Source organism: Macaca thibetana, chromosome 1 (genome assembly GCF_024542745.1).
Source record: "Macaca thibetana thibetana isolate TM-01 chromosome 1, ASM2454274v1, whole genome shotgun sequence".
Classification (NCBI taxonomy): domain Eukaryota; kingdom Metazoa; phylum Chordata; class Mammalia; order Primates; family Cercopithecidae; genus Macaca; species Macaca thibetana.
The window spans coordinates 208,130,824-208,155,304 of NC_065578.1; the positions used below are offsets into that span (position 1 = coordinate 208,130,824).

At 43.4% G+C, this 24,481-nt stretch overlaps 1 protein-coding gene across 2 annotated transcripts in view; it reads left to right on the plus strand.

Annotated features, from left to right (window-relative positions):
- The first annotated feature begins 5,962 nt into the window (after positions 1 to 5,962).
- Positions 5,963 to 24,481, plus strand: part of ACTN2 (actinin alpha 2) — a 76,290-nt gene continuing 57,771 nt past the window's right edge. For both annotated transcript variants that reach the window (XM_050770724.1, XM_050770716.1), the window contains exon 1: positions 5,963 to 6,310. In XM_050770724.1, the coding sequence (XP_050626681.1) occupies positions 6,185 to 6,310 (126 nt within the window). In that variant the 5' untranslated portion in view covers positions 5,963 to 6,184. The remainder of the gene's footprint in view (positions 6,311 to 24,481) is intronic.

The window sequence follows — 24,481 nt, forward strand, 5'->3', positions numbered from 1 at the left end:
TTCACATATTAAGAATGTTCTTAATAGTAATATTCACATATTCTTTTAATATCTATAAAAACTGCAGTAATATCACCTCGTTCATTTCTGATATGTATAATTGGTGTCTTCTTTCTTTTTTCAGTGTAGTTTGAAGCATATCAATTTTATTGGTTTCCTCAAAGAACTAGCTTTGAGCTTATTGGTTTTCTCTCTTGAGTTTATGAATTTCAATGATTTCTACTTTCATCTTTATTATGCCTTTTCTTTTGCATACTTTACTTTGCCCCTTTTTTCTAGTTAATTAAGGTGGCAGCTGAGGTCACTGATATAAAATCCTTCTTTTCTAATATGAGCATTTAGTGCTATAAATTTCCTCCTAAGTCCTGCTTTAGTGGTATCCTGCAAATTCTTTACTTTTCATGCAGTTAAAAATCACTTTCTAAAATTCTTTTAAATTTTTTTCTTCGATCCATGGGTTAACTAAAAATGTATTATTGAATTTGAAGTATCCAAGGAATTTTCAGAGATCTTTCTGTTACTGATTACTAACTTAATTCCATTGTTATCTGAGAACACTCACTTTAAGATTGAATTCTTTTACATTTACTGAGAGTTGTTTTACAGCCCTGAAAATGACCTGTCTTGATTTTCATGCGGGTTCCCCATAACCTCCAAGTCCCATTGAGGTGACCCCAAAGGGCTCATAATGAAAGCCTGCACACACAGTGAGTCTCATTATAGAAGAGGAACACTGAGCTTGCGCCGCAGGACTTTTATAGCAACCAAAAGCAAGACTTTTTTGCTTGGGAGTAGGTATCACTGCCTTTGTCAAGGCTGTACATTGCAAACACAACCCTGAGAAATGGGCGGGGTAAAGAGCTGTCAGGGTCCTATCATTTCTGGCAGACCAGGAAGAATGTGCAGGCATATTCAGGACAGATGGTGAATTGTTCTTTCAGCAAACTCACTGAAGCTCTTTTCATTCTTTTGGATTATTTTTTCTTTCTGTGTTTCATTTTGGGTTGTTTCTATTGCTACGCTTTCGAAGTTCACTGATCTCTTCTCCAGTGTCTAATCTTCCCTGAATACCATTCAGTGTATTCTTCTTCTTAGACATTTTAGTTTTCATCTCTGGAAGTTTTATTTGAGTCTTTTAAAATGTATCTTTCATATCTGTATTTAAGTTTTTGAACATATGGAATATAGTCATAGAAACTGTTTTAATGTCCTTATCTGCTAACTTTAACATCTGTCAGTCCTAAGTCAATTTCAATTGATTTATAGTCTCATTATTATGGGTGTGTTTTCCTGTCTCTTGGTATGTCTGGTAATCTTTTAATTTTAATTTTTTTTATTTTTTGAGACGGAGTCTTACTATATCACCAGGCTGGAGTGCAGTGGCGCGCTCTTGGCTCACTGCAGCCTCCGCTTCCTGGGTTCAAGTGATTCTCCTGCCTCATCCTCCCAAGTAGCTGGGATTACAGGCACCCACCACCATGCCCAGCTAATTTTTGTGTTTTTAGTAGAGACAGGGTTTCACCATGTTGGTCAGGCTGGTCTCAAACTCCTGACCTCAGGTGATCCACCCACCTCGGCCCCCTACAGTGCTGGGATTACAGGTGTGAGTTACCACGCCCCGCCATACCTGGTAATCTTGTATTGAATGTCAGGTATTATGATGTTTTATCTTGTTGGGTGCTGGATATTTTTGTATGCTATAAATATTCTTGAGCTATGTTTTGTGATGCAGAAACTTGGAAATGGTTTTAATCTTTTGGGTCTTGTTTTTATGATTTGGTTAACCAGCTTAGAACAATGCTCTGTTTAGGAGTAATCATTCTGCCCTGCTGAGACAAGACCTTCCTAAGTATTCTACTCAGTGCTCTGTGAGTGATCCGTTTTTTCCAGTCTCGTGGTGGGAGGCAGTGTTTGTTTTAGGAAGAATTATCTCAGTTCACCATACTCCACCTTGGCCAGAAGTGGAAGTCCCCTTACTAATTTCTTGACTTTGTTACTTCTTCAAGTCCTTTTGTTTTTTCCTGTTCTCCCACTTCAGATACTCCAGTTACTTGGATACTAAACTGCTTGAAGACTTCTCACAACTCAGGGATCCTTCCTCCCTCCCTCCCTTCCTTCCTTCCTTTTTTTTGAGGCAGAGTCTCACTTTGTCGCCCAGATTGGAGGGCAGTGGTGCGATCTTGGCTCACTGCAACTTCACCTCCCAGTTCAAGCGATTCTTCTGCCTCAGTCTCCCGAGGAGCTGGGATTACAGGTGCCACCACCATGCCCGGCTATTTTTGTATTTTTAGTAGAGACAGGGTTTCACCTTGTTGGCCAGGCTGGTCTTGAACTCCTGCCTTCAGGTGATCTGCCCACCTTGGCCTCTCAAAGTGCTGGGATTACAGGTGTGAGCCACTGCGCCTGGCCGTGCTCATTTCTTAAGCCTGTATTCTTTCTGTGCGTTTCATATTGGATTTTTTCTATTGCTATGCCTTCAAGTTCACTCATCTTTTTTAATGTAGTGTCTATAGGCAAACGCGCTTAGTGTATTTTAAAATTTCAGATGTAGTTTTCATCTCCAGATATTAAATTTTTTATATTTCCTCTGTCTCTTCTTGTCATGTTCAATCTCTCCTCTAGCTTCTTAAATATATGGAATATAGCAATAATCACTCTTCTAACGTTCCTTTCTACTAATTCTATAATCTGTGTCAATTCTAGGTCAGTTTTGATTGATGGATTGTTCTCATTATGGATGATACGTGTCAGTTGCTTTGCACACCTGTGAAAAATTTGGTAACATTTCACAGGTGGCAGAAATTGCAAATTTTACGTTTGGGTAAAATTTGATTGTTGAATGTTTTCATATTCTTATAGATAAAATTTTTGAGCTTTGATCTGGGACATGGTTAAGTTACTTGGAAACTATTATTTTCAGGTCATGTTTCTCAGGTTTTGCAGGCGGGACCAGTACAACATTTAATCAAGAGCTAATTTCCCTCCAGGTCGGAGTACTCTGATGCTTTGTGGATTATAAGGTTTTCCACCCTGGCTGATGGAAACAGGAACTATTCCTGGCCCTTTATGAATTCAAGAATCATTCCTTCTATTCCTTTCGGTACCTTCTTTCCTTGGCCTCAGTTTCCTCTCATGTATTCACTGATCAGATTCCAGGGGATAGCAAATCTCCAGCATTTTCTCTCTTTGCAGCTCTATTTTCTCCTGTAATTGGCCTTGCAAATTCTGATGTTTGGTCTCTCTGAACTCTCAGTTTACGGAGACCAGTAAGCTGTGCCTGGGTACCCCTCTATTGCATTGCATCTGGAAATTTTTCTCTAGGCCGTAAGCTGGGGCAATTGCAGTACTCACATTTATTTTCTGCCTCTGAGAGTTCATTGTCCCTCTTTGCCTGATGACTAATGTCTTGAAAACAGTTGTTTTATGTGTTTTTCCCCCCAGGCTTTAGTTGTTTCAGGCAGGATGGTAAATCTGGTGCTGTTTTTTCCATCTTATCTAGAACTTTAAGTCCCCACAGTTAATTTTTGAAAACTAAGTTGAACAACGTAGCACTTTTTGTAATTGTAGATCCAGTTTCTTTTCTTTTCTTTCTTTCTTTTTTCTTTCTTTTTTTCTTTTCTTTTCTTTTTTTTTTTTGAGATGGAATTTTGCTCTTGTCGCCCAGGCTGGAGTGCAGTGGTGCGATTTCTGCTCACTGCAACCTCTGCCTCCCGGGTTCAAGCGATTCTCCTGCCTCAGCCTCCCAAGTAGCTGGGATTACAGATGCATGCCACCACAGCCAACTTTTTTTTTTTTTTTTTTAAGTTTCATCATATTGGCCAGGCTGGTCTTGAACTCCTGACCTCAGGTGATCCACCCACCTCGGCCTCCCAAAGTGCTGGGATAACAGGCATGAGCCACCGCGCCCAGCCCCAGTTTCTAATAGTTAAAGTTTATTGATCAACTTGTTTCAAGAGTATGATTTTAATCCAATATATAAACTCTAAATTTTATATTTAAATCCAAGTAAATTAGCTCAGTCACTATTTCCAGGGATATTACTTCTTTCAACAAATGTTTGAGCACCACTATGCAGTGGACACGCCTGTAGTTACTGGGGTCTACTACTGTGGACCAGACAAAATCCCTGTGTTTGAGGAATTTACATCCCAGTGAGAAGGTTTTTGAAAATGTTAATGCGGCCGGGCGCGGTGGCTCACACCTGTAATCCCCACTTTTGAAGGCCGAGGCGGGCAGATCACCTGAGGTCGGGAGTTCAAGACCAGCCTCACCAACATGGAGAAACCCCGTTTCTACTAAAAATACAAAATTAGCCGGGCATGGTGGCACATGCCTGTAGTCCCAGCTACTCGGGAGGCTGAGGCAGGAGAATAGCTTGAACCCGAGAGGTGGAGGTTGCAGTGAGCTGAGACCGTGCCCTTGCACTCCAGCCTGGGCAATAAGAGCAAAGCTCCGTCACCGGAAAAAAAAAAAAAAAGTGAATGCAATCTATTTGCTAATTGTTAGTCTTTCTGCATAAAGCCCCAAACAGTAACGGAGAGTGATGTCAAAATTCTAAGGAACAATGATAAATCCAGACAAACTAAACTTGAAACATGCCCACAAATTAGTAGCCCTGAATCACAAAAAATTCTGTAGCATCTGTGGGCAACGTTTATTCAGTTGAGATATAAACTGAATTAGAGGTAGGCATCCTATCAGCTCATTTGGTGCCTAAGGCAACCTCTGGTTTACAGTAGTTGCTCAATACATTTTTGATTAAAAAATTTCAGCCTACTGATCCCAAGGGTCCTCATTTTGCTTCCTCTGGCGGCATAACTGATAGGGAACAGCTAGCCAGCACTAATGGGATGAAAAGGCGTTAAGTGCAACCCACAGGGCGACATGGAAATACAACACGAAGCTGGCCGCTTGCCCTTCATTGTCAGCTCTCTTAAATTTATGCCCGGCCGGTGAGAGCTGACACTTTCTGCCTTTGGTTTGGTTCCTGACATTTTAATAGATGGATCCAAATCCTGTGCCTTGATTTCCCCAGGTGAGGGTGGGGAGGAGAGAAGGAAGAGGGGATTCTGTAGCTTTTAAACTTTACTCCATGGGGGGCTGTATGTATGTATATGTGTGAGAGAGCCAGAGGAAGAGAAACGGGGCGGCGGGTGGGGGGGAGAGAGACAGAGATGAGAGAGGTATGAGAGACACAGGAGACAGATACAGATGAGCGAGAGCAAGAGAGACACGAGAGAGAGACAGATGAGAGAGAGAGAGACAGATGAGAGAGAGAGAGACAGAGGAGAGGAGAGAGACAGACGAGAGACAGTGAGACACAAGAGACAGAGATGAGAGGAGAGAGAGACACGTGAGAGAGAGACACGTGAGAGGGAGACACGTGAGAGGGAGAGACACGGGAAAGAGACAGAGATGAGAGAGATATATGAGAGAGACACGGGAGAAAGAGGGACAGAGATGAGAGAGAGACACGGGAGAGAGAGATGAGAGAGAGACACGGGAGAGAGGGACAGATGAGCGGAGAGAGAGGCACGAGAGAGAGATGAGAGAGAGAAGAGAGATCTCCAATGAATATGTGGGAATATATGGAAAACGCGAATTCCGAATATTTGGAAAATCTGGCTGTGCTGGGGTGGTCAGGGACCCAGCCTCTCGGGTGGCCCTCCCCTGGCCCGCGATCACCCACCCGGGACACCGACGGACCCCGCGCGGCGAACCAGCCGCTCTCAGAGCGTGGGTGGCAGGCGTGGTTCTGCTCGGGCCCGGCCGTACCCCGCGCGTTCCCGGAGGCCTCGGCGGAAGGCGTGCAGGCGGCGTCAGGGCGGCGGCTGCAGGGGAAACCGTGTAGGGGCCCGGCGCCCCGTCAGCCCGCACGTGCTCGGGGCGGGGCTGGCTGCGCCTCTATGGGTGGGGCTGGGGGCGGTGGCGGCGGGGGCGCGGCCGGGCGGCCACGTGACGGGCGGCGCGGCTATTAAGCCGCGCGGCAGCTGCTCGCAGCCGGAGCTGGTGCTTCGCCCGAGACCCAGCGCCCAGGCGTGCAGCCCCGAGAGGAGTCGCGCGAAGGTCACCCCGCGCCCGCCGCCCACCGCCCGCCACCCGCCACCTCCGTGGGTCCATCTGCCCGTCAGCCCGTGCGTCCGAGCTCCTCGCGCCCCGCCGCAGCCCAGGCCAACCGAGCGCCATGAACCAGATAGAGCCCGGCGTGCAGTACAACTACGTGTACGACGAGGATGAGTACATGATCCAGGAGGAGGAGTGGGACCGCGACCTGCTCCTGGACCCTGCCTGGGAGAAGCAGCAGAGGAAGGTCAGCAGGGGCCCGCGGGCCGCGCGCGCGTGGTGGGTCCGGGTCCCCCGCGGGGCTCCCGTGCGCGTGGCCGCGTGGCCTGGCGACTGGCGAGAGGGCGCTTTGTGGAGGTGCTGTGCTGTCCTGTGCCCTCGCAGCCCCGGGGGCCCCTTAGGAAAGAGGACACGTCTGGGGACAGGCAGGACACTGGGCGTCGTGTGTGTGCGCGCGCGTGTGTTAGCAGCATCGGAGCCACAGATATGGTTCTGTTCCTCACACCAGCCCGCGTTCGACCAGGATCTGAAGGGGTCTCTGGTCTGCTCCTGACCCCTTGAGTCTGTGACCGAGTTACTCTCCTGGCCCGTTTATGTCCTTTTACCGTAGCCTCTCTCTTCCCCATTGAAAGAAGCAAAAGAACATCAGCTTCATTGCAGTTTCCACCGGGCAGCCTCTAGAGTCATGGAAAGTCATTTATTCAATCTTTTGGGTTCCTTGGAGAGGGATGTTGTATGAACACTAGACATTTACCGATAGTCACAATTATTTCACACTCTATTTATAGTTCATTGAGGTAAGCACACAGGGACGAAGGAGTCAGCCAGCTTCTGAAAGCTCCCTCCCCGTTTTGATTGGCGCTCTCTGGGGGCCCAGTGGAACATTCCACTATTTCAAGGTTTCCTCTTGATCCTCTTGGCTAGAATAAATAGGGAATGCTCACCAGGAGGCTTAATCCCGCCTCTTACTTGACTAGGCAGGGAGCCTCCTTGGGTCAGGCATGACAACAGAGACCTGCTAACCCAACCTTAAGATAAGAGGGTTATGGTAAAAGCCAAACGCTCTGAGCTTTTTTCCCCCTATTTTTCTGGGCGTGGGGCAAGATAGATTTCCCTTCTAAGGGCCTGCTTTAAGTGGATAGCCTGTGGTGACCATAGCGTGTATGGGAATCTCTGTATAATTGGCTCTGTAGTTGATTGTGCAATAGTATTTGGTGAATAGGAGTGTGATGGTGAACACACATCCCAAACTCCTCTCGCAGCAAACAGCGTTAGCTGGAAGGAGAGATAATTATCAAATAACCAAGCACTATTTTTATATCAGGATGTCTTTTGTCTACCCTCTCTCCTAAAATACCATTTACTATTATTATTTTAAAGCTCTAATTTAGCTACATTTCAGTCTCTCCCCGAGTTTCTTAAGGCTTTTACCATCCCTACCTTTTTTAGAAAATGGGAGTAATAAATAGAAACAACAAAACTTCAAGCTGTCTACCGTTGTTTAAAGTACTGATTGTGAAGGAAGCACATAGCTTGAGGATTCCTAATGTGCCATCTGGACCAGCTGATGCATCATCCATCAGCACGAAGTTAAAAAGTGACCTTAATTTTTGGGCAGTGAGTGTTTTTTTAAAAGAATTTCCCCAAATTTTGATTACTGCACTTTTCGTGGATTAAAAAAGCGTAACTCCCTAACTCCCGGTCTTTGTTTTAAAAAATTGCTTTCTTATGAGGAACTGTAAAATAGCTAAGGAATTGGACAGGTAGTCTGCCCATCATTTTTGAAAGTGATCGTCTAATCACAATGCTTTCTGTTGCCTTTTTTTTTTTTTTTAAGTACAGTACAATAGCAGGATAGAAGTAATGACAGTTTCTGGAGGCCACATTGACATCCCTTCGACCATATTTAATCTTTTAATATATTTGCAGTATTTTTTTGATATATGGCTTTTAATTATTTTAGGTTTGGGATTCCCATGTTGACTGTATTATTATAATTGCATAGCACTTGAAGTAAAGTTGATTTACTTCAAGTAAATTTACTCAAGTAAAGTTGAAGTAAAAATGACATACTTCCAGATCCCAGTCCAAAATAATGTTAAAAAGTTTAACATGATAATTTTTTTTTTCTTAAGATAGTTTGAATGTTGCACATGCATGGGGGGAGTAAAAACTACGTTAGGACAGATCTAGAAGATTCTCTATTTCTACTCTCGATTCTGTATTTCTACTTTTGGTATAGACCCTGCTCAAGTCAGTAAAATAATATGGAACTGTGAGCTCAGTGCAGCCAGAGCAGTGGCCTCTATTTATGTCCTATGAGACAAACTGCTGGAACCGGACGAGGCTAAAATGCCATTGTTTCTATTGTGGGCTACCTTCTCCACACTTGCCATTTCGGTGATATGCTGGGTATGAGATCTGTCAACAGATGCTGGTAGCACATGATGACGTCTGTGGTGTCATAATGGATGTGATGCCTAATTATATCTACAATTCAGAGAGTCTCATGGGCTATGGTAATCCTTGCTCTGTGGTGTGGAATGAAAGCCTTGCTGTAGAAGGACTTTATAAAGTGTGATGTGTTTTATAAGAGAAGGGAATCCAGAAGATAGTGGGTTTAGCATGAGTGCGAATAGGTGTTTCAACCTGTCTACCTTCTCTTTCAAGAGTGTGTTAGGAAGAGTGTGTTACACACAAGAGTATGTAAATAGGGTTAGGAGTATTTATTTCTATAAAGAAGTATTTTGCTTCATACAACTCATGGGTAGAAGAAAATTGCCTGCAGTCTTACAGATATGATATATATATACACACACACACATATGTATATTGTATATATAATATATAATGTTTAGAGTTGGGATTTTGCTCTGTTGCCCAGGCTGGAGTGCAGTGGCATAATAATAGCTCACTGCAGCCTCGACCTCCTGGGGTCAAGTGACCTCCATGATGTTGAGGCATGCACCACCACACATGGCTAATTTTTTAATTTTAAAAACTTTTTTGTAGAGACAGGGTCTCACTGTGTTGCCCAGGCAGGTCTTGAACTCCTGGCCATTCTCCCACATTGGCCTCCTAAAGCGCTGATACTAAGGATATGAGCCACCGTGCTCAGCCCCAGATACAATATTTTAAGACACTGAAATGCTGAGGCACACTCTTGGAGTGAGAATGTTTTACCATATAGAACACAGTTTAGGGATATCAATTTCTAAGTAAATTGGGACCTCTTCAGTGGACTGTTGAAACTTTCAGAGTGTTGGCGTCTAGAAGTAAACGTCTCCTGGAACCAAGGAACACATTGAGCTTGTACCTCAACTGAAGCCTATTTGGGAGGTGACTTGTCAGAACAGCAATGCTGAATATGTTTGCTATCTTCACAAGCTCAGGGCGCTGTCCTTAACTGTACTGGGAGGCTAGAGCAGACCTTTTAAGGAAACGAAATATGTTTCGATACGTAAAGGATCCTTATGTCCGTAATCGGTACACAGCTTGATAATCGATAAACTTTTCTAAGTGTTCTGATTGTTTTTAATAGTCCCTAAAGAAATTCAGATTCTTCTGCACTCTTCACAGTTGAGATGGCTAGATTCACCTTGGAGCACCTCCTGTCAGTCTGGCATTTAGGCGAACGTGTTGCCATGTTGGGTCAGGCAGCCTGGCAGGATGCGTGTGCAGAGGCAGCCGCCCACGGGGTCCGGATTAAATAGGGAGCCTGGGAGCCTTCGAGTTGCCCCTGCCCTTGTTCTGTGGGCAGCAGCTGCTGATTTAGAGCACAAGGTGAAGGCTCTTCCTGCCTAATGACACATACTCTTGCATGAATTTTTCCTAGGAGAAAAGACACTAATTGCTTGTTCCAACGATCAACAAAAAGCTTGTGACATTTCTCAGATTCATGAGACCCAGATGAGTCGAAACTCTGCCTGGTACCCGACTACAGTTGAATCACTACATGTTTCAAGTCTCAATTTCTTCACCTAGAAAATGAAGATAAATACCTGTCTTTCTTAATTCACAGGGTTTTTTGTCTGGATCAAACGGTTAAACTATTTTATGGTGAAGGGGCTTTATACATTGTAAAGCGATCTGTAAATGTTCAGGTATTATTATCCTTGTGCACCGAATATTTGTTAATCAGCACTGTGCTTAGACTTGTGAGGGATAATGGAGCATGAGATTTGGCCCTTGGTGACCTTGATATACTTTGAAAATTGTGGGGAAGTACACATAACAGAAAATTTACTATTTTAATCGTAAGTGTACAATTCAGTGGCTTTACGTCTATTCACATTATTGTGCAACCATCACCACTGTATGCCTCCAGAACTTTTCCATCATCCCACGCTCAAACTCTGTACCCATTAAAAACTAGCTTCCCATTCCCCCCTCCTCTGGTGTACTTTTTTTGTTTTGTTTTGTTTTGTTTTGAGACAGAGTCTTGCTCTGTGTTGCTCAGGCGGGAGTGCAGTGGTGCGATCTCAGCTCACTGCAATCTCCTCCTCCTGGGTTCAAGCAGTTCTCCTGCCTCAGCCTTATAGTAGCTGGGATTGCAGGCGCTGGGAAGCTGGGATTACAGGTGTATACCACCATGCCTGGCTAATTTTTTTTATTTTTAGTAGAGATGGGGTTTCACTGTGTTAGCCAGGATGGTCTCAATCTCCTGACCTTGTGATCTGCCCGCCTCGGCCTCCCAAAGTGCTGGGATTACAGGCGTGAGCCACTGCACCCAGCCTGGTGTACTTTTAAAGATAAGATTTATACCCTGGAACACTTGGAACCTAAGAAATTATTTAATAATAAGTGCATATTAAACAAGAAATTGTTTAATAATAAGTGCAAGAATAAAAGTTAGCCGGGTGCAGTGGCTCATGTCTGTAATCCCAGCACTTTGAGAGGCCAAGATAGGAAGATTGCTTGAGCCCAGGAGTTTGAGACCAGCCTGGGCAACACAGCAAGACCCCGTCTCTGCAAAAAGATAAAAAATTTAGCCAGGTGTGGTGGTGCACAGCTGTAATCCTACCTACTTGGGAGGGTGAGGCCCGAGGATCATTTGAGCCCAGGAGTTTGAGGTTGCAGTGAGCTGTGATGGTGCCACTGCACTCCAGCCTGGGCAACAGAGCAAGTCCCCATCTCAAAAAATAGAAAATAATAAATGTAATACAATAAGTGTTTACCTTTGGCACTATCAAAGCACCCTGGCATCCCCGCTCTCACCCTCTCATCAAGAGATGGGAGAAGTTCAAAGGTAAGAGTATAGAAGGAGAAAGTAACCAAGGTGGCCAGACCAGGACTCAGGTCTCCCAAAGCCTAGTTCTGTATTGGATGTGTCTGTATATTGGATATGTCTGTGGCTTAGCTCTGTATTGGATATGTCTGTGTTTGTGTACGTGTGATAAGGAGATAATACCTGACGCTAAAGATGCATATTCAAACTTAGAAAGTTGGATCCATGGAAAAGGGCCAGGTTATAGAGGGCCTGGGATGCTAAGGTGAGTGCAGACTTTGTTCTCCAAACCATGCAGAGCTCCAGAGGTCTTTTGAGCTGGGGAGACCCATGCTTACAGAACTAGTGTTGTTGGCAGGATAAATCTGAGTGGACAAGGACCTGAGGCTGGAGGACCCAGGCAAAAGCCTGTTATGGGACCATACAGATAAAGTGGTGGGGATTAGAACAAGGGGGCTGTTAGAAGCAATGGTGAGGAAGGCATCAATTTGAGAGTGATCAGGAGGGATTATACGAAGTATTAAATAACCACATGTTGTTCCACAGTAGGCTGTGGTATAAATCCAATTAAGTAGATATGATCCTCACCATTAGAGCGCCTGGATTTTAATGTCAAGACAGTGGTATTGACAAGTAACAGCCAAACTAATGAGGAGAGTCTGTTTATCCACTGGGAGATTGCGTCTGGATAAGAAGTTAAGTATTTACAGGATGTGTCATTATTCCATGCAGGGAAAGGAGCCACCGTGCTGAGGTGGCAAGTCCGGTGTACATGTGGCCATTGCTGGGAGGGAGAGGTGGAGTTGTAGATAGTCTTTGAGAGCCAGAGGAAGTTCTTAATGGGCAGAAGTGTCAAGGAAGAGGTTAAAGGCAGAGTCTTGTGTGTGCTCTAAGAAACCTCTATACCCAGAGGGACTGTAATAAATATACATGTGGTTTGTTACGGAGAATCACAGGTGCAGGAGTTCTGAGGCACAAAAAACACTCTTTGCCTTTACATCCTATTTGGGACACCGTGATGTGTCCTGGGGTTGCCCTAGGCCTTCAGCCACATTCACCAGGTAAGAAACTTAAGCCCATAAGATTTTCCAGGAGTGTGGGAGGGGGAATATAACTCTTAGCGGGGAAACTTAATCAACGCAGCCTCGGAAAACTGTCAGAAAGCACCGCAGTGGGTTACTGCAGCTGGGAGACACCTACAGAAAAGGCGCAGTTCTGAAGTGGGTGAGGGCGCTACCATGCTGAGCAGAGGAGTTCACACGGAACGCGTTGGAGGACAGTCAGAATCCTACCGCCGTTTCCCTGGGAACGGCACTAAGTCTTCCAGAAAGAACAGAAAGCAAAGATTGGGGGAGAAGCTTGCAAACTACTATGCTAGACACATTTCAAAGGAAGGAAAATCTTAAGTGCAAGAATGTGGCCTTTCTGAAGAAGACTGAGGACAATTTTTGGTACAAACATATCTGAACACAGGCACACACACACACGCACACACACCACTTCCCATCTCCACAGCTTTCTAGTTTGAAAACTAGAAGGTGTTTTTACCTGCAACCCTAGTGAGGAGCAAAATATGAATGGAACGCAAGCATGATTGTTCATTCTTTCATTCATTTGGCAAACATTGTTGTGGTCCTTCTAGGGACCAGCAGAGAGAGTTGATGACACCACCATGGCCCTTAAGGAGCTTACAGCCTGGTTCAAGAGACAGGAGTGGTCTGTGAGAAGCACAGAGGAGGGCATCCGCTTCAGCCAGGCTGGTGTAAGGAAGGTGTTTTCAAAGCCAAAGGTGTTTCAAAACCCTCCTGCTTGGTTCTCCTTCGTGGTGAATGGAAATGTCTTTCTCCCAGGTGCCCAAAACAGAAACCTGGGTGTTACGCTTGCCGCCTCCTTCTCTCCCACACCACAGACGTGGGGTCACCACCTCCCATGGAGTCCTCTGGACCCTGCCTCTTCCTTTCCCTGTGTGCTCCAAGGCCTTCAGGCTTTCTGCCTTCCCTGTGGAGATGAGGGTGGTGGCCTCCCTTTTTGTCACCCTTCCAAGGGTCATGCTCGTCTGCTGGCTTTTCTCCAAGACGCTGCCAAGAATGATCTCAATGAGACACAAGCCTGGTTGTGATATTTTCCAGATTCAGGTGTCTCTATGGTTCTTCGTTGCCTTCAGGAGAGAGTTCAAGCCTCTTACGGTGGTTTGTGAGGCCAGACCTGAACTAGCCCTGTCGTCTGTTCGTTTACCACCCCAGCATCCCTGCTGCGGGTTTTTCAAGATCTCATATCCCTGATTGCTTGTCACAGTGTCTGACTTGAGTCCTTGTCTCTTCCAGAGACCCTCCCTCCTCCACCTATCTTGGTAGTACCTCCTTCTGCAGCTGCTTCGCTAGAAGGCCTGCGTGCTAGAGCAGGGGTCACGTGATGTTCTCTTTGTCTCCCCAACAAGGGCTGTGAGCAGTAGCTCTTCTCTGTAGGTCCCTGTGCCTCAATGGGCTCACACAGAGTCTGCACTTTGATTTTTTTTTTTCTTTTTTTCTTCTTTTTTTTTGAGACGGGATTTCAGTCTTGTTGCCCAGGCTGGAGTGCAATGGCACAATCTCGGCTCACCGCAATCTCCGCCTACTGGTTTCAAGTGATTCTCTTGCCTCAGCCTCCTGAGTAGCTGGGATTACAGGCATGTGCCACCACGCCCGGCTAATTTTTTATATTTTTAGTAGAGATGGGGTGTCTCCATGTTGGTCAGGCTGGTCTTGAACTCGTGACCTCTGGTCATCCACCTGTCTTGGCCTCCCAGAGTCCTGGGATTACAGGTGTGAGCCACTGTGCCTGGCCTTTTTTTTTTTTTTTTTTTGAGGCAAAGTCTTGCTCTGTTTCTTAGGCTGGCGTGAAATGGCATGATCTTGGCTCACTGCAACCTCTGCCTTCTGGGTTCAAGCGATTCTCCTTTCTCAGCCTTCCGAGTAGCTGGGGTTACAAGCATATGCCACCGTGCCTGGCTAATTTTTTGTACTTTCATTAGAGACGGGGTTTCACCATGTTGGCCAGGCTGGTCTCGAACTCCAGACCTCAAGTGATCCGCCCGCCTTGACCTCACAAAGTGCTGGGATTACAGGTGTGAGCCACTATGCCCGGCCCACACTGACATTTATTGAATGAAGAAATTACGAATCATTTCTAAAAAACGTTTAGTACAATTACTTTTTTAATTTAAAGTCTTTCATTTTAACAATTAAAAGCTTTTTGACAGTCTTTATGATTTTTTGAGCTCTAAATATGTTAACTCCCAACTCATACTCATTTAATGCTTTTAAAAAATGTTCTCTTGAAGTATTTTCTCAAGTCTCCAAAAAGAGTTCCCTGACTTGATTTTTGTTGTAAGTCTGAGCTGTCGAGGCCCGGCGTGGTGGCTCATGTCTGTATTCCCAGCACTTTGGGAAGCTGAGGCAAGGCTGTCTCTTGAGGCTAGGAGTTAAAGACTGGCCTGGGCAACATAGAAAGACCTTGTCTCTATAAAAAATTTAAAAATTAGTGAGTGTGGTGGTGTGTGCTTGTAGTTGTAGCTGCTTGGGAGGCTGAAGTGAGAGGATCGCTTGAGCTCAGAAGTTGGAGGCTGCAGTGAGCTATCATGGCACCACTGCACTCAGCTCTGGGTGACAGAGTGAGGAATAAGCTTTTCATTAAAAAATATTCAGGCTGGGCACAGTGTCTCATGCCTGTAATCCTGGCCCTTTGGGAGGATGAGGCAGGTGGATCACATGAGGCCAGGAGTTTGAGACCAGCCTGGCCAACACGGCAAAACCCAGTCTATACTAAAAATACAAAAAAAAAAAAAAAAAAAAAATTGGCTGGGTGTGGTGATGCTCACCCGTAATCTCAGGTACTTGGGTGGCTGAGGCATGAGAATCGCTTGAATCCGGGAGGCGGAGGCTGCAGTGAGCCAATATCATGCCACTGTACCCCAGCCTGGGAGACAGAGTGAGACTGTCTCAAAAAAAAAAAATAAAAAGTTAAGAGATGGGCTATGTCTAAAAAAAAAAAAAAAAAAAAAGAAAAGAAAAGAAAAGAAAAAACGTAAATAATTGGAATTTAGAGCTTTTGGAATTGAAAAAATAATTATACAGATATATGTATATCATAATAAAATTTGTCACCATACTTATGAGAAAAAGTTCTGGTAATCTGAATTTGACTTGAAATGAGTTTTTTTTCCCCCCAGATTGAAAACCTTTACCCACTTAATAAAGAAAATTCCAAGTTCATTTATGATTCAGAGAAGTATAAATTTAAATTTGTTTTTGTATAGAAAACATGGGGGAAAATTTTTTTGAAGGTGCAGTGTGTTTCACAGTGGTGGAATTGGAAAATGGAGACAAGATTGCAAGTGATTCTGTGGTCCTGGGAAAGAACTGGCATATGCAGTCTTCATACATGCCAAGTTCTAGTCCAAGAAGTTGGCATAACTTTGATCTGTCTTATTTGTTTTTGCTAGGGGGTAAATGGGTTGGTCATAGTCTTTAGAAATTACTATACACGGAAAATAGATTCTTATTAGTATCTATTACAACCTTCTCATAAAAAGGCATGCTATCTTAGAAAAGACCTATATTTTATTAGTGATTATGAGAACCAAATGTACAAATAGGTGAATATGAGATTGTTTTGGGGCCGGGCGCAGTGGCTTAAGCCTGTAATCCCAGCGCTTTGGGAGGCCGAGGCAGGCGGATCACCTGAGGTCAGGAATTCGAGACCAGCCTGATCAACGTGTAAAACCTCATCTCTACTGAAAATACAAAAATTAGCAGGGTGTGGTGGTGTGTGCCTGTAATCCCAGCTACTCGGGAGGCTGAGACAGGAGACTCACTGGAACTGGAGTGAGTGAGCTGCGCTAACAGCTGGAGTGCAATGAGATCATGCCACCGCACTCCAGCTTGAGTGACAGAGCAAGACTGTCTCAAAAAAAAAAAAAAAAAAAAAGTTGTTTTGGGGGAATGGGAGCAGTATTTAATATGAAGCTATGATTGCGTTTTGCACAGGTAGTTATAATTGAGATTGCAAAGACAAATCAAGAAATCCTATCTTCTAAAGTCATGTAGAGTCTTTATTTTGTTATAGTCAAACAAGATGTGAAGATGACAATTACTTTTAGAAGGTAGGTAATCTCATTGCTGTTTTTGAGGATTTTAAGATAATTTATATGTGAGATAGAACCATATGAAATACTTGATGCTGACCATTTTACCTCCAAAAATTGCAGTCTCTTTGTTTCAACTCTAACAACTTGACTGCTATTGTCCCACTATTTTTTTTTTTTTTTTTTTTTTTGAGATGGAGTCTTGCTCTGTCGCCAGGCTGGAGTGCAGTGGTACGATCTCAGCTCATTGTGACCTCCGCCTCCTGGATTCAAGCGATTCTCCTGCCTCAGCCTCCCAAGTAGCTGGGACTACAGGTGTGCACCACCATGCCCAGCTGATTTTTGTATTTTTAGTAGAGACGGGGTTTCACTGTGTTGGCCAGGATGGTCTCGATCTTGACCTTGTGATCTGCCTGCCTCGGCCTCCCAAAGTGCTGGGATTACAGGCATGAGCCACCGTGCCTGGCCATTGTTGTCCCACTATATTTGAGGCCCTTGACCAATACCACAAAATAGCCAGGCTGTAAAACTGAATTCTAATCATTTCTAGCCTTATCTCCAATGTCTTTGATGTTCATTTGTAAAAGTAAAGGGGCTCTTGAGTTGTGTAGAAGTTAAAAATGTGGGATTTGAAGCCAGGTACAGCAACCTGGTGAAACCCTGTCTCTACAAAAATACAAAATCAGCCAGGTGTGTTGGTGTGTGCCTGTATGCCCAGCTACTCAGGAGGCTGAGGCAGGAGGATGGCTTGAGCCAGGGGGGTTGAGGCTGCAGTGAGCCATGGATTACATCATTGTACTCCAGCCTGGGCAACAGAGCAAGACCCCTGTCTTGAGAAAAAAGAAATGGGGAATTTGGATTGAGGGCTTGATATCCAATGAATAAAAGGAGAAAAGGCTGGAGATTTAGGTGTGGAAGTTATCTACATACAGCAATGGGTGTAACTCTAGGGGGTAAGTGGAAGGGGATCTACCCAAATGGCACTAAGGTGAGCTAAGAATAGAGGACTCCTAGAGGAAGTGGTGATGGGAACTGAACGTGGAAGTCTTGCTTTTCTGGATGAAAACATCGTGTATTAGACAACTTGGAACCACTTCAGCTATCAAGATGTCTTTGATTTTCTTTCTGGAGAAATCTCACCTTGGTATTCTATTGGAACTTTGCCAGTCAGCCCTGAATCTGGCATTTAAGTTTGTTTAGTTACTGGAACAGAAACCAGCACTTTGTTGCTGCGGAATGCAGTATCTTTTAGCTCGTGAAACGAGTTCATTCTTTTTTTTTTTTTTTTGAGACAGAGTCTTGCTCTGTCACCGAGGCTGGAGTGCAATGGCGCGATCTTGGCTCAATGCAACCTTCACCTCCCAGGTTCAAGCGATTCTCCTGCCTCAGCTTTCCGAGTAGCTGGGACACCATGCCCGGCTGATTTTTTTTTTTTTTTAGTAGAGACGGGGTTTCACCATGTTGGTCAGGCTGGTCTTGAGCTTCTGACCTCAGGTGATCCACCCACCGTGGCCTTCCAAAGTGCTGGGATTACAGGCGTGAGCTGCCACACCCGGCCCAGACAAGTTATATTTTCAAAGGAAGCAAAAAACTGTATGAACGTACTTATGGTGGTGTGCTCAAGTCTGTGACATAAAATTCTTCTGCACTCAGAATGGTCAGTGATAGGCTTTGCTAAAGAAGACTTTATTGAACATTTGTAAGATGCCTGAAAAAAAAAATAACATAATGTAGAATTTAACTCCAAGATAGGACTTCCTTTTTCAGTTGTATCATTTATAGAATTAAGAAAATGAATTATTGTTCTCATTTAGATGTTTTGTTTTAAGGTTTTAAAACATATTATAGATGTTTTGGGTATCAGAGAAGAACAGTCATGAAAATAGTAAAAGATGTATAGAAAACTGTAATCCACTTAGAGATTATGCATAGACGGTGATATTTTTCTGTTTTGAAACAAACACATTTTTGAGGGGAGGCAGGTATTCAGGTGATCAGATTAGAAAAATACAAACCATGTGTTTCGTGTTTTATAGACTGTAATATTTCTATTCTGTTATTGTAATTTTATGTAATATGAAGTGGCTGATTATTTCATTGCATACTTTGGTCTTTCATGTTAGAATTTGGAGCAGAGGATGTTGTAATTTTTTTCAGTCTAACACTAAAACCAAAAAATACTGCAATCAGACAGTAAAAGTGATAATATACGGATTTTTACCAGTGAATTAAAAAATGAGAGATTTTCACATATTATTCCTAGTATCCCAAATGATTTGCTGAATAAGACAGAGAAACAGCTATTATTGAGAAATTCTAGGCACTGTTTTAACCTTATATGTGATTTTACTGGATCTTCACAACGATCTTGAAAGGTGAATATTATCTTCATTATTTTAGCTAAGCAAGTTAAGTGAGTTGCCCAGCAGTGGCTGAGGGTGGGGAAGTGGTAGCTGGAAAATGTACACAGAATTTTGTCTAATTTATGTAGAAATAGTTCTCTCTTATAATTGAAATTTTATAAATATGGAGATACTCATTATTTTATTGCATATTTTTGGTCTGCAAGTGGTAGAGCTGGATTTCAGATCCAGGCTGCTTAACTGTAAGGGTCTTGATTTTTATCACTAAACTTTATCTGTTTTTGTTGCTTTCTGCTCGGATTCGTAACCAACCCAGAGCAGAAGCCTGGGATTCAGTATTTCTGATTTTCCACTTACAAACCTCCTGTCTTTGTGGACGGGCATGTGTGTGTGTGATTTTTTAAATTTCTAAACTGGTACAACTGGGACTGTCTGATAACTGTGAGAAAACGGAATTTTGAGGCATGGTCCATATTGTCATTCCAAGATTTTCCCCAAGTCAATCTTTAGGAGTTGCATTGTCCAACAGAAATACCAAAATAGGAGAGAAGGGGCCACAGGAGAATCAGCTAAACCTCTCAAGAGTTTTAGGGGCCATGCCGTGAAGGGCACATTATCAGAGTGAATGCTGGTATGTCTGACGCACTTCCAAAAGAAGCCAGAGTTCAGGATGACTGAGATACTGAGTCAACTCCCTTTTGGAACTAGAAAATGAGACTTTCAGAGGTAGGAGCATAGATTAGAGTTATCCTCCTGTGGGTGCCGTGTCTTTATCTATAGGAATGCCCTCTCAGATCAGAGCTCCACAGGGACTGAGCCTAGCACGTTTTGAAATGGCAGTACTGAGAACTCACTTTACATTTTTAAAAATCCTGTTTATTTATTTAATGTTTTATTATGGGAAATTTTAAACACACCCCAAAGCAGAGAGAATATAATGAATCTCTCTGTATCCAATAGGCCAAGGAAAAACCAAGCTTCATGAATAGGTGATGACTAAAAGGAAAATAAGTTTGAATGGTTAATAAGTACTTTACTATGAAAGAAACTGGCATGAAGTAAAACTGTGAAGTAGGCTGATGAGTACCTGCTTGTTGCTTTACCATGTTTCAAAATCCTCTTTCCCGAGGCCCCCTACTTCCTGCCGCTGCCTCTGGCCACCTAGGCCTGCTCCACCTGCACACCACCCGCAGACCCCACATTCTCCTTGTGGTTTTTCATGCACTTAACTGTCATCATTGTCTATGCCTAAAAATGAAAGATTCCCAAGACCTGCCTTTCTAGGGATCACTGATATTTTTATTTTATTATTTTATTTATTTTATTTTTGAGACGGAGTCTCTCTCTATAGCCCAGACTGAAGTGCAGTGGCACTATCTTGGCTCACTGCAACTTCCGCCTCCCGGATTCAAGCCATTCTCCTGCCTCAGCCTCCCGAGTCACTGGGATTACAGGCGTGCACCACCACACCCGGCTCATTGTCACTGATATTTTTAAAGGCGACTTTTCTGAGACAATAACCCTGTTGTCTAATTCCAGTGAATTTCAGGCTCAGCGGAAGATGGGGAGGCCTGTATATGTGGGTGGCTCTCCACAGTGCCCAGGTGTGAAGTCAGTACTGGTAGGGTATTTACTGTGTGTGAGGCATGCCCCTCTCCTCGTACTGCACCTGATCTTATAAACTGACCCTCATCCCCATCAGGTTTATTGAGACGAGTCCTGTCTTCGCTCCACTGACCATTGCTGTTACTGCTTCGAGTGATAAGCCTGACTTTGAGACAGGAGGTGGGAACAATGTCTGAGGATGCTGAATTTGATACTTCTGCATCTGCATTTCCTCCACCTCCCCCGGAGTACAGCCAGAGGAAGGAGCACAACAGACATTGCAAAGGTTCTTTGGCAAAGGTTATTTTTAGGGGCCGTCTTGCCAAGATTGCTTCCGGGGAATTTATTTAGACACAGCAGGCCCCTGCCCTGTTAGAGATGTGAATTCCCACATACCTGGGAATGTTCTGGGTAGCCCCAGAAAAGTGCTGGAGGGATTTCATTTTAACCCTGAAAGATGAGAGATGGTCTGAGGAGCAGCACGATAGCCGGTGACCTTGGGCGAGTCACTTCATCTCTCAGGACCTTTGTTCCTTATGAAATGAACAGACCACGGTGGTTGGAGTAATTTCAGAGGTAGGGTGACCCTACCTCCAGGTTTGTCCAGGACAATCCCAATTTGTGGCTTTTGTCCCAGAGGAATTATAAATAGCACCTCCTTTGCCTCTCAGAAGTGGCCCAGTTTAGACTACAAACTTGGGTCACCCTGTTCTGAGGATATACACAGGCAGCCTCATGGAAGGTTAAAATCACGTTGACACCCGAGTGATGTTTTTTTCCCCAAGTAATTTATACATCGGGTAGTAATGCCTTTTCTGAAAGTGCTGGCCTATTTCTGGAACTTTAGAAATGTAAACATTGGTGAAGTGAGATTTTTAATACTTTGAGATATATGTATATATATCTCATACATAATCTAGTAATTCTGAATCTTTTAATTCATAAATCTTATAGAAGACCAAGCTTTGTAGAACACCGTGAGAGTGAGCCCTGTGACTGGAGGGCTGTGGGGCCACCAGCCCGGCTGAGTCCTTCTGTGGGCCAGGTTGCCCTCTGAAACGGGGGTTGCTGTTACACTTTTGGTTTTGTATTTTGTATATACATATGCTATGTATATGGTTTTATAAATATCATATATACTTACACTTTAGACAATTTGATATTAATATGGGCCAGGCATTAATGACTTTCATTTTATACATCTGCAAAACCAAGAGCTAAACCTTATTTAAAGATCTGAACCAGTTACTAAAGTCCTGTCTGTAGATTTGTTCTTCTGACCGTATGTCTTTTCTGAAAATTATAAGAATTTATTTCCGTGTTTACGCACTTGAAAATCTAGCCATGAAATGGTGACAAATGTATTTACTGTGTGACAAATCATGTTGAATAGAACTTGTTCCCTCATTTCTATAATGAGACACAGGTAGGGCTGTCACCCTGAGAGGCCTTTAAGGACTTGGTAGGGAAGCAGGAAAAATCGTGTCAGAAATGCCTGATGTGTGACGGTGAGTTCTATTGCTGTAACTGCTATCGGGGTAACTGGATATTAAGGACCTTAAAGGATTTCTATTCTGCAGTCCTAGGATTGGGCAGTGTGTACCCTTTCCAGTAGGATTTTAAAATGTGATGTCAAAATAGGGATTTGAATGTGAAGCTGTAAAAAAGTCTTGAAGTAGCACTTCATTGAGCAATTAACATCAGAACTCTTGGATTGCTGGATTGGATCCAGTTACGTAGTTTTCGTCCCCCTCCGTTAGGAATGTGGAGGATTAGTGAAGTAAAGCTAGCCAGCATCATTACAGACAACTAGGGAAAGGCAAAGAAAATAACTTACAAATCTAGGCTAATGAATGTTTATGCTCTCCTAAACTATTGTTTAAAGATATGTATTTAATAATTGCATAAGAAATACCTGTTTATTGTAGCATATTTAGGAAATACTACATTTTTAAATTAGAAATTTTTAAATATTAAAAAAGTTACAACCTGGAGAAAACAAGTGTGTGCATTTTGCCAAGTGCCTACTAGCTCACTTTATGCTGTAGTCTAGAAGCATCTGTTTATGTATTTTATACTTTAATGTGCTATGGTCTGAAATGGTTCCGGATGTCCAGTCTTTATTACCCATTTTCCTGAATGCCAGTCAGCAGGAGCCCTGGGGAGGAACTCTTGGTGGAGGAAATCCCAGCTTGGTTCCCTCCGGTGTGGAGTTGGCAGGAACGTTGGAAATGCCCAGCTTCTCTGTTTTTGTTGCTTATGTTAATCAGAGTTTTCCCCATATGTAGGGGAAAGCTATAGATGTACCTGACTGTGGGCTGTTCCTTACTTAGAATTGTTCTCTGGTCTGGGACAGCGATGCAGAGAATAGGGTGTATTACAGAGAGCTGTTTCATTCTAAATGAATGCTTGCATCTCTGTGTGTAGGCAGCCATTTATTTGGGTCCCTGAAAATAGTAGCAGTATGGTGAACTTAAATTAAAGAATATTTATTTTGCTGTCTGTGTAGTACAAGCTGCTTCCCCAGTTGCCGGATGGGTTGAGGGCAGAATCATCAGTGTGCTTTTCTTTTGGCTTGAATTCTTCCTTAAGAAGAGAATGAGAAAAGTACAATAAATGCTGCTGCTGCTGCCTAAAACTGAGCAACAGTTGGGTCTGCCCTGTCACAGAGCCACATCTTGCACATAATTACCCAGGCTCCAAGGGAATAAGTTATTTTGAGAAGCATAGCTCAGGATCAATCAGATGTAAGGCTGTTTGTTGGGAGCCTTAATATGGTTACTTACCAGAAAGTCCTCAAAGGAATTCTCCACGTAGTTTGTGCCAGCCTGGGGGAGGCAGGTGTGACCCCACACAACACTGAGCTAGTGGCTAAGTCAGGCTCCTGGCTTAGAAAATCTTGAAGCTCAGATGACCAGGCACCAATAGCTTTCATGTGGTCCTTTGGGCCTACTAGTTGTTTTTTTTTTTTTTTTTTCTGCCTTTTAGAGCAAACATAACTTAGACTTTGATTCTAAAGATAATTTGATTTGGTTGGTTTAACATATGCTTCCAGCCCTAAAATAGTTTGGGAAGAATCTTCATATTTCTAGTCTTAACTCTTGAATTTAACAGTTAAAAGATGGGGGGAGGGTTTCATCAGGATCATTTGCTAACCCTCATTTAGGGGAGAGGATGCTCTTTTTTTTTTTTTTAATAATTAAAATCTTGTTTCAAGAATTTTAAAAGACCCCTTGGAATTAACGTAGAGCTAGATTGAATTGCAGACTAGCTTCGGGAATCCACAGCTCCAAATGTTTGGTGACCTTGTTAGGTTGCTTCAGTCTGATTTGAGGATTAAAGAGAAGTAGAGATAAGTAAATGCAGCTGAAAAATCAGAATTAGGAGACTGAGTATTAAGGACTCCTGCAAATGGTAATCAAATGTAGGAAATTTTCTTAAGCAGGAAGGAAATTAACAGATGGAAATACTTTAGCTTCTTGATAAATGTAAGATCTTTATGAAATAGAAAAAATGCTAAATAATTCAACCCAAATTTAGTATTATTTATGGTGATCAGGATAAGAGGGAACATGAGGACACATACGGAGTTTTAAATGTAGAATTTGATGTGGAAAGGGAACGTATAAGCTTCAACTTAAGACAGACGTTAGTTTCACAGGCCAAGGGAAGCATACTGTAATTTGAGATCAGCATATGAGGGACTTCAGTTCTGTGCATCATTCTTGTGTATTAATCACTCTTTGTCTTCATGGAAGTTGAGTGTGGAAAAAACTCAACTGTTTTTTCTCTTCTCACACCACAACAGTCAACCCAGAAGAATTCTGTGACCAAATGTCTGTGGTCTTCTCCCGCTTTCCACGACCCTGTGCACCAAGCAGGCAATCCGTTCACCAGCTGGGTGTCCTCCAGTGTATTTGATTCTGACGCTGTCGGTTTGGTGATAGCATCAGATCCCACAGGTTGAGGGCTCAGTCCCACAAGGCTGCCCCCCTTCAGACACCATCTCAAGTCCAAGCCTCTAGAATAATGACCAATCAACTTAAAATTGGGGTTGTCATGCCTCTTTGGGTTTGATCAGTTTGCTAGAGCAGCTCACAG